Source organism: Cyprinodon variegatus, unplaced genomic scaffold, assembly GCF_000732505.1.
Source record: "Cyprinodon variegatus isolate N-32 unplaced genomic scaffold, C_variegatus-1.0 Scaffold135, whole genome shotgun sequence".
NCBI lineage: Eukaryota > Metazoa > Chordata > Actinopteri > Cyprinodontiformes > Cyprinodontidae > Cyprinodon > Cyprinodon variegatus.
This window is the reverse complement of record NW_015150588.1, coordinates 854,549-869,459: the sequence shown is the minus strand read 5'-3', so window position 1 is coordinate 869,459 and position 14,911 is coordinate 854,549. Positions and strand designations below refer to the sequence as shown.

Below are 14,911 nucleotides of genomic sequence, written 5' to 3'. Positions count from 1 at the left end.
TCGAAGGGCTGACACGAGTTTTGGGACGGGCAGCTGAGTCACGCTTCCTTTAGTGCCAGTTCGGCACTGTCCCACATTCCACTGAGACCACCTCTGGAATGTGTGCACATGTTTGCACGTGAGTAAGTCAATCTGTCTGGTGGGAATTAAGACAGTAATGCAGTGTGGGTGTTTCAGAAAAAAAAATGCACTGTGTGCTTTGACCAAATGGGCAAACAATATCTGACCAAACTTTGTTTGTTTCATGTTGATCTGTGCACACATCTGCACACGACTTTGCTTTATCAGGGTTTATCAATTGACCCTCAAACTGTGAGAACATCAACAAGGATGTAGGGCCTCTCCCGGACCGTAAGGCATCACTTTTCGATTTGAGGAATGTCAACAAGCAGGCATGCTCTCTCTTATTCCATTGAACTGTGAGTCAGAAACCATCCTTGCCATGCAGATGCAGACTTGTGTAATATTTGCTTAAATTCCTCTGCACTGTATTCTCATAACGGTGCAAATATACCGTTGTTTTTTTTTTCTCCCAAAAATGCATTTTTAAGAAGAAGAGGAGAGCAGTAATGAGGACGGTTCCAATTTATTAAGTCCTAGGCATATTTTATGGACTCCTCTGAGGTGTAACATGAAATAACAGGCAACATGAATGCGCTCATTGCCTACTGAAGCTCTGATGAAAGATTGCAACTCATGCAAACTTTCAAAAGAGCAGTTTTAACAATTACACTTTAAAACACAGTTTAGATGCAAGCTAACGCACATTCCTTCCTCCCTTCTCCTTTGCTGCACTTTCTTCTAAATCATCCTTTTGCTTTCTTTCACCACCTCTCGAGGGTGCCCTTTAATCTCAGACAGGTGTCCTTTAAAAGAGCCATCTTTATCACCTAAAGAGAAAGCCATTTGTGTGTAAGGCAATCAAAGGACTCACCTTTCACCTTGAAGAAAACCTGGTCAGGTGCCAACATATGAAGACGCCCACATTTACAAACAGACAGCAAAGCTTTTAACAGCTTTCTCTGTCAAACTCAAGAGACAAAAAAAGAAACCCTATCCTTACTGAAACACAGAGTTTACTGACTGCTGTCATGAAGGAATTTCTAACAGATTAAAAAAAACGTTTTTGTTTTTTTGTTTCCAAAGAAAAATCCATATAGAAAAGAACAATTTGAATAAACAATTCGAGTTTTTAGGAGCCTTTTTATGCACATCTGTGCCTTTTCATGCCTCTGAGCTCTTCATTAACATCACAGCAGTTAATACCTTTGATCTGAACCTTTCTCAGAGTATAAACGAGTGTTAATCCATGATAAAACATAGTTTAAGTCTGGATTATTTGAAACATCTGCTAAAACATCATTTAGTATAAGATAATAAATAATCACTGACCATTTATTACAACATTAAAAACATCACAGGCAGAATATAAAGGAGGTTGAACATGACATTTTAATATGGAGTAAATGGTGAACTCGCTGATTTTATCTCCTAAGTCAAGTCATGATGGATTTACTGCATGGAAAGATCTAGAGGTAAAGTAAAAGGCAATCCTGTTTATTATGCTTTGGGATTTTTGGGGACTACAGGATCTTTTAGCTGGGGACCTTTAAAGCAAGCATTTGGAAGGCTACTGGGCTGGTCTGTTGGATCCATTTTGATACTGATGAAGTGATCTTATTTAAGAGACTGAACCTATTCAGCTTAAGGCTGGACGATATATAGAAAAAAAAGCATTTCGATAAAATAAAACATATATGTTAAGTGCCACCCTGCACATTTTATGCTATTGCTTAGTGACCTATTTTTAAATACAGAACACACAAACACTGAATTCACACATAACTCTTTATTCAACAAGCTTTTTTTTTACCAAAATTGCCAGTTTTTTGAAAAGAAAAAAGAACATGCGCTCTCTAAACTCTTTGAAGGGAGCGGGAATTAGTGACAGAGTGTTCCTGGGTCTGCGTTTGTGATTGGTTGGGAGGCTGTAATGACTGTAATATTAACAAACATGACTAACATGCACTAGGAAGGAAAACAGGTATTCTATTGAACTTTTTATTTACCTTTTTTTCTATTATAGATATATGTCTATTGATCGATACATACTGTCATTGAATTATTGTCCAGCCCTAATTCAGTATTTTAAAAATCCAATATATAGCAAGTATGCAATTAAATTAAGATAGTAAACAATATCTGCAGACACTATGGGCAACTGGGTGTCAATGATCCACCGTTGTGAAGCCATCTTAAGAAAACCTCAGTTTCTTTCATTCATCCTGGTAGCAAACTCTTTGCCTAAGGTTAAAACATCTAATATTAAATAGGACTGATGTCTACGAATGATTGCTTTCAGTCACCAGATTTCTTATGTAGTCAGGTATAAACCAGTATAAATATAGTTGAAGAATTTATGCTTAGAATTTGTCCAACAATCACATCAACTCTAGAACTAGCAGCTTGCCAATGGTTTAAACCTCATGAGTAATTCCAGCATTTTTCTAATATAAATCACTCACATGTTTTCCAAAATTGTGCATATTTGAACAAGCCAGCAAATATACTTGGAATTTGAGCAAATGAACATATTCATAGGTATCATAAGGACATTCTGAAAAAAAAAAAACATTTAGAGATAAAAAAAAAAAAAAAAAGTGTTCTGGGGCATATTTTAGATTCTATGTTTCCATCTTAATTGTTGTTTCTTTGCTTACTTTCCTGGTTATAAAAGCTGATATAAAAACTAGTTGAAGAAGGGGGATGGGTGCAATTCGATCAATAATTAGTTTTACACCTCCACCCCGACACAAATCATATTTTAAAATTGAGCTTGAAGTGTTGGGAGAAAAAAAACGAGATTTGAAATAGAAAATGAAATCTTAATCAAAATCTTTTAACCCTGTGTGACCTCTTTGGCTTATGAACTCACACATGCTTGCATGATGGGGTTAAAGGACGGTTGGGGAAGGAAGCAGGGCTGCTCCTTCTGGCAATAAGCCCTGCCCCAGAACGACAGTTCTTATCTACTATTGCACACACAACTACACTTATGTTACTTTGGATTACACAGGTTCCTTTACTTAAAATAGTGCAAAACATTAATTGTTCAATGCTAATGAAATTAATGCAAACAGGCTTTTCTAACCAAATGGGGGGATTGGTATTTATTTTAATTTTTTGCAGAAAAGATAAGTTATTAGAGTGTGTCCCCCCCTCCCCAGTGTGTGAGGTTCGTTAAACCACAAACTGAAAGACCTACACCAAGACCAGAATCTTGAATTGCATGCTTCAACCACAGCAGGCAGGCTGTCTTACTGTAATGGTTTGATAAGCCAACTGAAATGTGATTGCCTATTGCTCAAAAACATCTGTCAGGTGTCATTTGAGGTGATGATGAGTGGTTTCACAAATTCCCAAATGACTCAATAACTCAAATCGTGTGAAAACTTTCTTTGGACCATATAAAAGTTGGTTCTAAGACAAAGAGTGCAGAGATTTTAAAATAGGCCTCTGTTTTTTATTCTTCGTTTGACCGTATAGTCTATATGAATCTATAAATTGATTAAATGGCTTGGGATCTTCACCAAACACATTCAAATGGTTTTAAAACTTATATGACAGAAAGAGGTGTTGATTATCAGTAAAGCTGGAAGTTGACACATATTTAACAACCCTGTAATTGACGAGCTAACGAGCAAATTCCCAAACTTCCCAGTTTTTAATAGTAATTCTCAATGGCTGTTTCTGAATGTTTGCCCTAATCACTATATAGGGTGCTATATAGTGATTACATCATTTTAAATGAGTGCCCGGTTACGTCTATTGGATGAAAAAAAAGTGGACTTGAAATTTGCAACAATGCACCTTTAAGTAGTGATCATCCATGGTCACTAGACGAGCAGACAAATCCGGGGAATGCTTTGGGGAGAGAGCTCTCCTCGCAAAGCACTATTGGATTTGGTGTCAGTCCCGCTGTCGTCATAAGCTGTTTGTGACCTGACAGCAAAGATGGCGCAGGCACCGTGTGGGGAGGAGGAGCCACGTGACCAACCGGGAGCGAAAAGCAGTGATCATCTGTCTAAATGGCCCGTTAGCTGAGTTCACTATAAAGTCCACTATAAAGACCCCGCTCTATGTAGTTATTGAGGGATCTAGGGGTTAGGGTGGACATTCCAACACAACCAATGTGTATCCTTTCCAGGAAGTCTTTGTTGGGAATGCTATAACTATCACTTCAATAATTGGTGTTGTATTTGTAAAAAAATAAAAATAAATAATGACTATGCCAAGTAACAGTGTAGGTAAATTACCCAGGCAAATGTTTATGATGAGAAGAAAAGGGCAAAATGATTTGAAAATGAAAGAAAGCTGATAACCACCAATGTGTGAAAGGAAACATCACATGTCAGGGTTAAACTGGGTGAACTCTGGGTTCAGAAGAGGTACTTTCTAAAAGCTTCAGTGTCTACCTCTGTCTTCTCAGACTCCAGTCTATTGAAGCAAAAAGGAGCTCACACTTAGCCTGATTCCTCTGGAGCTTTCCTCCTGTAATAGTTGTCATTTCATGTAAATAGTTTCCTTTCCACTGTTACAACATGGATACTTTCTTTTAGGGATACTTTCTGTAAAGGATTGCTTCAAAGACAGCAACAGAAGGTAATGTCCACTGTGGCCCATCTGGGAAGAGGGAATACTGCAGCCAATGGCTCTTTGCAAATTAACTGACTGTAAAATGCTTTAACACCAATATCCTGGTATTTTCCAGGCTCCATAATGTCACACAAGTTCCCAGGACTATTAAGGAAGGAACAACTTATTTCTCCTTTGTTTCATAGCAAACCTTCCTAAAGCACCAGATTCCAGTTCAAGTCCTGGAAGAGTTTAGAAAACTCTACATATTTGTGATGCAGATTGCACCTAATGATTGTTATGAAGACTTAGTGACTCTAAGATGGTTCTAATTCAGTTTATTTATATAGCGCCAAATTCACAACACATGTCATCTCAAGGCAAGGTTCTATTTGCTGCAATTCTCTAACAGTGAGCTTTGAGGTTGTTTTTTTTTTGTTTTTGTTTTATCTCATTGCAATTGTACTCTGTGTGTGGCGATAAGAGTTTTGGTCATGATTTAGTCTTCTGCCTAAAAGAAATTGGCCATATTATTATATATCTTGGAATCATTCAGGAACAAGAATGTTTGGATTCATGCAGAGCAATATCTCTTGGTCAAGGATGTTAGAAACATAGGCCAATCCTAAAAAAGCAGCTCTAAATACATGGCAGTTTGGTCCTGATGCTGAAATTGTTAAGCAAAGCAATGGCTGGTGCCTAAACTGCTAGTCTAGACCCTTTTCTTTTTGCACTTTAATTTACATTAAGCATCTTCTAAGTGTAAAAAAAACACAAAAATGACATAAAATGGCTACATCCCCAAAACTTTTTTTTCAAATGTGGGACTTGTTGGCTGTGTTTGGTTCGGTGCAGACCTCACCTTCTCCTGAACATTTCAGCGAAGATGCAGCCAACGCTCCACAGGTCCACCGGTGTGGCGTAACTGGACTGGAGCAGCACTTCAGGAGCTCTGTACCACAGCGTCACCACCTGCACCACAAGCAGCAGAAAAACTACTGAGCCTTCATTGTGAGAGCACAAAGACATGGTCGCTGATGGACTGCCAGCAGCATTAGGTAAATGTCACCGGCGATGCGGGCTCACACACATACACACAGGCAGCGCACTTAAAAGCTTCTCCGCCTCCATCTTGGCCTTACGCAAAAACATGAAATCATATCTGGCGTCACATGCCTCCAGCTCTACTTTACAGGTCTGTTTTCTCACAGTAGCCTAACAGTTATATTGAATATTTTGCACTCCTTTACAAAAAGGCAAAAATCCCATGTAGACAGTATGCATGTGTGTTTCTGCTATAATAAGCCTACCAGAAAGCATGTATGATACCTAAAAAAAAATTCTTCCTGTCTTTTACCATTTGTCTTGCCCCCCACCTGAGGTCTAACGGCAGCCATTTTGTGCCATTTCGTACTAAGCGTGGTTTCCAAATTTGTCCCTGAAACTCCTGGGACCTCTCAGAGTGATTGTGTGCAGCCTGCCTCTGTTAACAGCTACAGTAGGGAAAGCCTCCAGACAAAACTCAGTGACCCCTAGTAAGAGAGTGGACTGGTTCCAGGTGCTTTCCTAAACTCTGGAGTGTTTCTTTCCAGCAGTTTTTGGCTACAGTTTCCTTCTTCAAGCACTGAAGAGTGCTTATCGGGATGTTAAAGTCTGAGGCAAATGCCTGTAAGCAAGAAAAACAAAGTGCTATGTCACCCGGATACTTTTAACTTGACTGGATATAGTTAGCACACACATATACATTCCTTAAATCTCAGATGGTAAAATGTTTAAAGCAATTTTAAAACACATTGCTTGCATGGTTTATGACTATTTTATTCAATTATAGATTGTCCCTTCTCACTGTAGCCACCTTTTATTAAACCCTAATGTTGAGAGCCCATCTGTTTTATCTCAAAAAGGACTTCTGTAACCAGTTTAAGACAAGAACTCCAGTCAATATTTTGTGATCTCCTTTACTTCCAGGTTCTCTCTTGACATCTGGTACATGATATACAACTGAATCATTAAGCTAAAGGAGGTATTGAAGTAAACCTATTGTTGTTATATTGCTGGTGACAAGTTGGAAGGTGTAAACCCACAGTAATGGAGCATGACTATGGCTCACTGGGTTAAGTAGTCATCTTGCAATTTGATTCCAGCTTTACCTTGGAATCAAACTACACATTACTAAGAAATTACAACTGATTAGTTGCACCTGTTAAAGGGCAGTTTTTTTCTCACCACCGTCACTGCATTCATGCTTGGTGTGAGGGATTGCTGCAGAGCCAATAACAAAATGCAAGCAAATATAATCTCCAAATGACTAGATGTAAGCAGCTGTTTTTTTCATAGATTGAAACGTTTAACTAATCTGACTGTATGATCTAATTGAATAATCTCTGTAAAGTACCTTGAGATGGCATATATTGGCAATTGTCACTATATAAATAAACTGAATTAATTAATTAATTGAATTGATTTTTATGTGATAGAGATAAAAATTGGACATTTAAAATGTTTTTCTTTGTTATGTCGCAATTCTGCGTATGCATGTCTACCGGTAAGTGTATAAATCCAAAATTTGACATTTTTTTTCTTTCTACAGGTTATACTTGAAAATAAATGTAGACGGACAGATTTTCGGATCTGAAATCAAAGGCAGCACACCCCAAACATTTGTTATGTAAATAAAAGCTTAATTTAGTGCATATTAAACCTCACCTTAAAGGCATAGTGGAGGATGTTTTGTTTCTTTTTGGGTGGATCATCAAAATAAGTGGTCCTCTTAATTTTCATTCATTCTGGTGATATGTTTATGCAAGGTCATCCTACGTGCTCTGCTCCATTTTCACTTACTGGTGGTGAGGCTGACATAGTGGAAAAATTGCAAATCTTCTTTTGCAAAGTAAGATTGTATGAGCGATGCAAACAGCAACTGTTAAACAGAGCGTGCATGAGGAGAAATCTGAACTGAACGTGTTTAATAGGCGCTCCCTCTCAGGAGCGGGTACAGGGTTGTGCATGTATATTTTGGAGAGGGCGTGTTCACGAAAATCCTCCACAATACCTTTAAGCTAAAGTCAAAGTCTGACTCCTTTAAAAATAAACGTAAGATGGCTTGGTCAATGCACATTTTAAATACTTCATTGAAGTCAAAAAGACAAAACGAAACCATACTGTTTTTCATACATTATAAGACATATACAGTAATTTCGAGACATGTCTGAACAATTTTATTTTAGATCTGACCTACTTTTAAGAGCTTAATTCTAAATCAACAGTAAATTGTATGTCAAATTGATCATATATATCTTTTTTATAATCAAATAAAATTACCCAGCAGATTTCCTGTTTGCATGCAGATTTGCTTGCAGCTAATAATGTGCACATCTTGTAACAAAAGTAATGAAAAGATATCTTTCTAGGAGGACTACAGCTAGTTAAGAGTTCAGCTTCTGCCTGAGGTGGTGCCAGCCCTCAACCTCGAGTAGGTTGGACCAAGATTTACGAAAGTTTTGTTGCTTCATTGGTCATTCTTGCTTTTCGAAAATGAGGCCATTGGCAGCAAAAACAGAATGCTAAAGTTAGAAGCCTACACTAAACATGTCCAGACTCCTGCACATGCACCATCAAAAAGTAATTTATTTTGACAAAAATGACCTCCTCTGACACACAATATACCATGTAAAATATTGTAAAAAATTATTAGAGATTAAAATAAAATAAGGTCTTTAAAATAAAGAAACTAGATTACCTCCATTGATGCATCGTAGCATATATCACAAACCTTTATCTGAATGTAGTTCAAGCAAACTCTTATTTACAATCCAAAAAGTTACACTTTTTAGTTTGGGTGGCTTTATGGAAGATAAAAAGACCATATTTTTAATAATCTGACCTGCCCATCCTAATGGGAGCCTGTCAATGGAAAGCTGGCTCACTGATTAACATCTCTAGATACAAAAATATTCAAGTCTTAAGTGTCTTAGCTTGGAGCTTTAATCCAACGTTAGCCTTCTCAGTAACAGGTAACCTGTTTGTAGAACTCTGTTTCTGCTGATCTAATAAATGCTTTCCAATACTGCCTTAATACCCCTTTTTTGCATTTGTATGTCCATCCATCCATTTTTCCATCACGCTTATCCCTAAGATGGGAAACACCCTGGACAGGTCGCCAGTCTACAGCAGGGCAACGCAGAGACCAACAGGACAAACAACCATTCACACACACACCTAAGGAGAACTTATAGAAACCAATTAACCAAGCAGTCATGTTTTTGGTCAGTGGAAGGAAGCCAGAGTACCCGGAGAGAACCCACACATGCTCATGGAGACCATGCAAACTCCATGCAGAAAGAACTCACAGGGGTGCAGCCCCTTGCATGTGTTTTTGCAATTTCATCAGTTGTTGTCTCATTACTTTGTTGAAAAAGCAAAGAAATAAAAACCCAGGCATATTCTTCTGTGACATTTTCATTACAGGTTAATTTCTAAATACCCATATTAATTTAAATTGTTCATAGTCACTGTGTGTGATGTAGTATAACCATATTAAAGCTCCAGGGATGTTTTCCTAATCATATTAGTTTCATTAAATTCAGGCTTATTATAAAAGATCAACATCTGATGGACAAAAAAAAGAAGACCTTTGGTTAAAACGCCAATAGTCAAAAGAGTCAGATAACACACACACACACACACACACAAAAAATGAAGTCACATTTTAATTTAAACTGAATGACACTATTAATAGAGCCGGATGGTGCGTTTTGCAGATGGTGAGACTTTCATCTCTGCTTCCTGCTTCACTGGAATCGGAGCGGAAGTTGAGGCCAGTTGGCTGAGATGCAGTGCGGGATGGGGGGGTTGGGGGGTGTGTGGGGTTTGGCCATGTGACCAGAAATAAGACACAAGCTCAGAATGAAGAGACAGACACTAGGGGTCATTGACGAATCTTTGAACACTGAAACCTCAAAGAAAAGCATGAATGGAAGCCACACCACAGTTGAGGTTTTTTTCCCTTAAATTTGAATTGGTTCATTTTTGTCTATTTTTCTTACAGAATGATAGATAATGTTTGATAAAAGCAGCTTTTGTTTATAGCAAGTAACAAAATACCTCTCTGCCAAAACAATCCACAATGTCACTGCAATAACAACATCAAGTTAGTATTTTAAAAAGGAGTTTCTCCCTGCAAATTCTTGCAGCTGCAACTGAAATGCATACCACTCGAGCAAACTGCATGGATTTCACACCCAGCAGAGTCAAAAGACAGCACTGACATGAGCAGACACAAAGCCTTCTAGGAAGAACCACAGAGCTCAGAGTATATCCGCCTCACAGATATTCGAAAACGTGGCCACAATTGCAGATTAAGGTTTATACATGTATATTACACATGCACAGGAGGCTACGGAAAATAGCTGCACAGCGATTTAATCTACAGTAGCATGAAATTAAAAGTCGGTTGCTTTTTTTGAAGCAACAGTTTTTAATAGCATTGCTCCCATTTATCAATTGCAACATGGTCGAACTTCCCTAATAGGCTAAATTTGATGCTTTGTTTGGTCCAGCTACACTTAGTAAAAAAAATAAATCTATACAAATAAAAATTACTTTAGGTGCAAGATAACCTGTTTTTAAAATGAAAAGCAACTACAAAATATTACAAAATATTATGCACATGATGTGCAACTGCTTAAAAGTTTGAATAAATGTATATATGCATGTAGGCATAGTTATATGTGCAAGAAACAAATTTAAGACAAGTTTAGACAGAAGCAAATTTACCACTATGTTGCATCACCTCTTTTAACAGCTCTCACAGGAACTGAGATGATCAGCAGCTGTGGTTTCTAAAGCATAATGTGTTCCCATTCATGCTTTTACTACTTTAGGGGCTAGTTTAGAATTTTTATTCATTGAGGGTCACTTCTTACTAGAAGACGAGTGTTCTGGGATTTTATCCCATTTCAGATTGGAAGATGGAACCGTTTGGATTTGACAAATTTGGGAATGCTTTGAGAGATATAAACAAGCCTTCAAAAACACTTTGGGATTTTTTGTATTATCTTGGAATACTCAATCATGTACAAATATCTTCTCTTCTTATTGTTGTCAGGCATCCTTTGAATCGGTAAAAGGCTGAGACCAGAATGCATTAAAGGCCAGCGCTGAACAGCTGGTCAGCTTATATCCAGAAACAGTTTCCTACTCTCCATAAGATGCAAAAATATCACATCTTTCCAAATAAATATCAAAAACCCTTTTGGTGTATGATCGAAGTCCTAAACAAACAGCTTAACAACTGTTTTCATTGAGATGATTATAAGAACATATCGGAGGTAGTGTATTCCCCAATTGTAATGTTCCCTTTTTGCGTGCGTCCTTTCCCCTCCTCTTCTTCTGACCACGCTTGCATTCCTACTTCCTTAGTCTCCCTTTCTCACCATTTTCGTTCTCTGTTCTGCTTCAAATGTCCCTTCGTTTTCCCTCGTCTGTATGGGCGGCATGAAAGCGGATACGGGCTCCTGCATACAGCAAGCTGAATGAGTCATAGATATAGAGATTGGCAGCTTTTAACAAAAAGAAAAAAAAAATCTGATGCTGAATTGTTTTGCATTTGGGCTGCTGGTTTTCCACTGGAAGTCTCACTTTCTGTCAGACACCCTTTTCCCTTTTGAAATGAATAAAAAAAACAAAACAAAAAAACTGAAGAGGTCAAATAAAGGCAAATGAGGAAAAAAGTGAAGAGGTTGGACTGAGAGACTGAGTGTGTGAGGGCTGACTCCAGATTAAAGGACAACATTCTGTGAATTCCTTTCTGCTGAGAGCATCCTCCCGCTCACCACCAGGACGATCCTCCACAGCCTGCACTGCTGTTCTCTCATTCCCTCACCCCATGAGGGAGGAAATAACTTCTCTTGCCCCAGAGGACCTCCAGACCTCCTGGGCCAGACCTCCAAGTCCGCCTGCCTTGCAACATCCGGGATTGTTCCACCAGAGCCCTGTGCATGCACAATGCACTGGTATGACAATAGGACACATGAGGGTGAGTGTGGGGGCGTTAGGCTTGCCTTTTGTGCGTTTGCTTGCACGTGACTTAGAGAGCACCTGCCTTTGCATGGAAGCGTTTCACTTCCAACTTGTATCTGCAAGTGTACGAAAATTATTAGCACCTTTTGTTTGAAGTTTAACATTAGTGCATGACCTGTTCTTCCTTTTCTTAATAAAGTCTGATTTTTTTTTCCCCCAGCAATTCAATATTTTAAAAAATTTTCAGACTCACATCTATGTGCAGAACTAAACATATTATAGAAGAATGCATGTCTTTAAGAATATTTAAGAATGGCGTTTTGCCAAGATCAATCAAAAGCATAAGCTGAGGATTGGAGATTGACCAACACATTGGCTGATTTTTTGGGGAGATATTAGCAGTTTTTGCATTGCTATCAGCCGACATGCGCACATGTGGGATCAGTTTGATAGTGTCAAAATGATCACCATCAGCGTTAAAAATGAATCCGTCAATTTTTGGTGGCGCTGTCACACCTTGGCGATTCAGCCAGCGTATGCCGATGTTCGAAAATTTGGCAAAAACACTGCCATACGTTGGATAAGTTATTGGTACGTTTTGTGTAAGTTATGAGCACGCTGAAGCCCGCTGGCACATGTCGACAATCGACAAGTATGTCAAGAAATTTTTATCATGCTTAAAGTTTCTTTATGTATGCTAGCATATGCTCATACGTGGGCCATAAGTTACAGGTAAGTTATGTGATTGTTGACACACATTAATTGCAAGTTACTTGTAAGTCATGGTGTCTAGCTTATCGAAAACCTATGAACTTATCTCCAACGCATATTGACATATGCAGGTATATCTGATGTGTTCCAGACAACGAGTTTCTAACGTACAGCTACAGTATAATGGCGTATTGGCAGCATTTTGATATTAAAGGGGATTCACAGGAGGAAACCGTCTGTACTACTCCAGACTTCATGGTGAGCAGACGATCCACATGAGATGGAGGATCTGGCAAGGCTGAGATGAGAATACATACTAGCTGTCCTCTGACATCAGCATGATTTCATTAAGTTGACTCTGTTCCAGTTGTAGGGTGAGCGAGAAGGTGAGTGTGATGGATCCTCCCTGTGTTCACATCCACTGCCACGAAGAACAAACTTTCTAGCAGACATGATGCTGAATCTACTGAGACGGCAAACCTTCTTTCTTTTTCTTTTTTTGGCGGGCGGTAAACAGAAGCTAGGTTAATATAGCCACTGCGAAGTTTAGAGAAATCTTCTTGTTTGATGTTCGACTGTCGTTGGACATAAGTTCAGAATTTTATATGAATACTCCATGTAAGAAGTCACGGATTAGGGAACCGGGTCCGGATCCGGACCCAACCGCTGGCTAATCTGTACCCAACCTGATTTAAAACATTTATAACCTACAGCATGTTGTCCGACGGCAGTGTCTAACTTGGGGAGTGGCGGCCTAGTGGTTAGGGAATTAGGAAATAGGGCTTTGAATCCTGAGATTGTGAGTTCGATCCCCCACTCCCACAGACTGCCACTCTGGGTCCCTGAGCAAGTCCCTTAACCCCACACTGCTCCCCGGGCGCCACACAATGGCAGCCCACTGCTCCCCAAGGGGATAGGTTAAATGCGGAGAAGTAATATCCCTCTGGGATTATTGGAGTATATAAATAAATAACTTCACCGCTTCTTCTGTTAATACGTTAAAGCCCTCCAGACCGTCCAGGACCAGGCTATTTGTGATACAAATTATCCAATGAGCTGCTGTCAGTCTGGGTTGCTGCTGCTAGGGTTGTCAAAAGTATCGATACTCACAAAAGTATTGATACTGAAACGTTGTATCCGGATACAATACTCTTTTTTAAAAGTATCGATACAGTGCTACCACCAGTGGCACCTAAACAGTCATTCATCTAAAGTGCAGAATAGAGGACAATGCACTTTCTGAACACTGTGTGATCGAATAATTCTGTGCACTTTTCAGTTTCAGACTTTTTTTTTGAAATAGGTGCAGCTGCTGAGAATTATTTTTGTTTGGCTAGTGTCATTGTTATGTGTGCAAAGCATTGCCAAGGAAGGAACACTTAATTTTAATTTTGTAAGTTTTTATCAAGCTTGCTTAATATTGTGCACAGCAAACAACCTCAAAATATTGTTATTGTTTATTGTATTTATTTATTGTATTTTATTTATTAATAGAAATATTTCTGTTGAATTTTGGAGTCTTTGTTTTTATCCTTGTGGTATTGAAAATGACATCGAGTATCGAATATTTTACTTAGTATCGGTATTGAGTTGAAAAGTTTAGTACCGTGACAACTCTAGCTGCTGCTACTACTATTAAACACAGCAAGCAAACATGTTGCAAGCCGGGGCGGTGGGAAAGAAGGAGAAGATGATGAGAAAAAGTGGACTGCTGGAAGAACTGTGATGAACTGGTGAAAGAGAAGTGAAATGGTGCTCAAAGATGACCCTGCACAATTTGAGTATGTTTGGCTCAACCTACTGCTGTGAAGCAGGATTCTCCACCATGAACATAATCCTATAATATCAATCCAGGTTCAAAATGAACACCAACAAATTATCAGTTCGGGTGTTAAAAGGTGATAAAATATTTGAAACAGAACAATTGTTGTTCTCTACTTCAAAAAACACTTTAGATTTTAAAATGGAAAAATTAACTTTTTTTATTTTTTATTTATTTATTTAAAAAGTCAATGTATAACATGGATGCATAAACACATCATTTTATTTAAGTGTTTATTTCTGTTTAAAGTAAGTAAGTAAGTAAGATTATAATAAAATATGTCTCCAGACCTTTACTGGTTGTTAATTTTCTTTATTAGGACCCCGCTGATTTTTTATTGGTTACCCCTGCTATATGTATATGCCCAAAATTTAAATAATACATTCAAAGTTCAGCATATGTAAGCGTTTTAGAAGATTTTGGGACATCAAGCATATGCTGGCTAGATCGCCAAGCTGTGTCAGCATCATGAAGAAGTTGAGTAAATGCAAAATAAAATGTCCCAAACAAAAAGGTATAGTTTCAAAAAGACAAAGACTCAAAGCTCACAAACCTTTCCATCATTTGTCTACAAGTCAAGCTGGAACTGAATGGAGGGAACGATTGCCTATTCAGCACAAATGTGCCAACTAGATTTAAGTGGCTCTTCTATGTTAAAAAATGTTACATAAAAATAAACATTTGAATAAAAAAGAGTTTGTGTTTGATAAGCAATATCAAAAA

At 38.3% G+C, this 14,911-nt stretch overlaps 1 protein-coding gene across 1 annotated transcript in view; it reads right to left on the bottom strand.

Annotated features, from left to right (window-relative positions):
• Positions 1-14,911, bottom strand: part of cdk6 (cyclin-dependent kinase 6) — a 53,320-nt gene that overhangs the window by 6,381 nt on the left and 32,028 nt on the right. Inside the window, exon 5 of the mRNA XM_015376507.1 lies at positions 5,498-5,607. Coding sequence (XP_015231993.1) covers positions 5,498-5,607 — 110 coding nt within the window. The remainder of the gene's footprint in view (positions 1-5,497; positions 5,608-14,911) is intronic.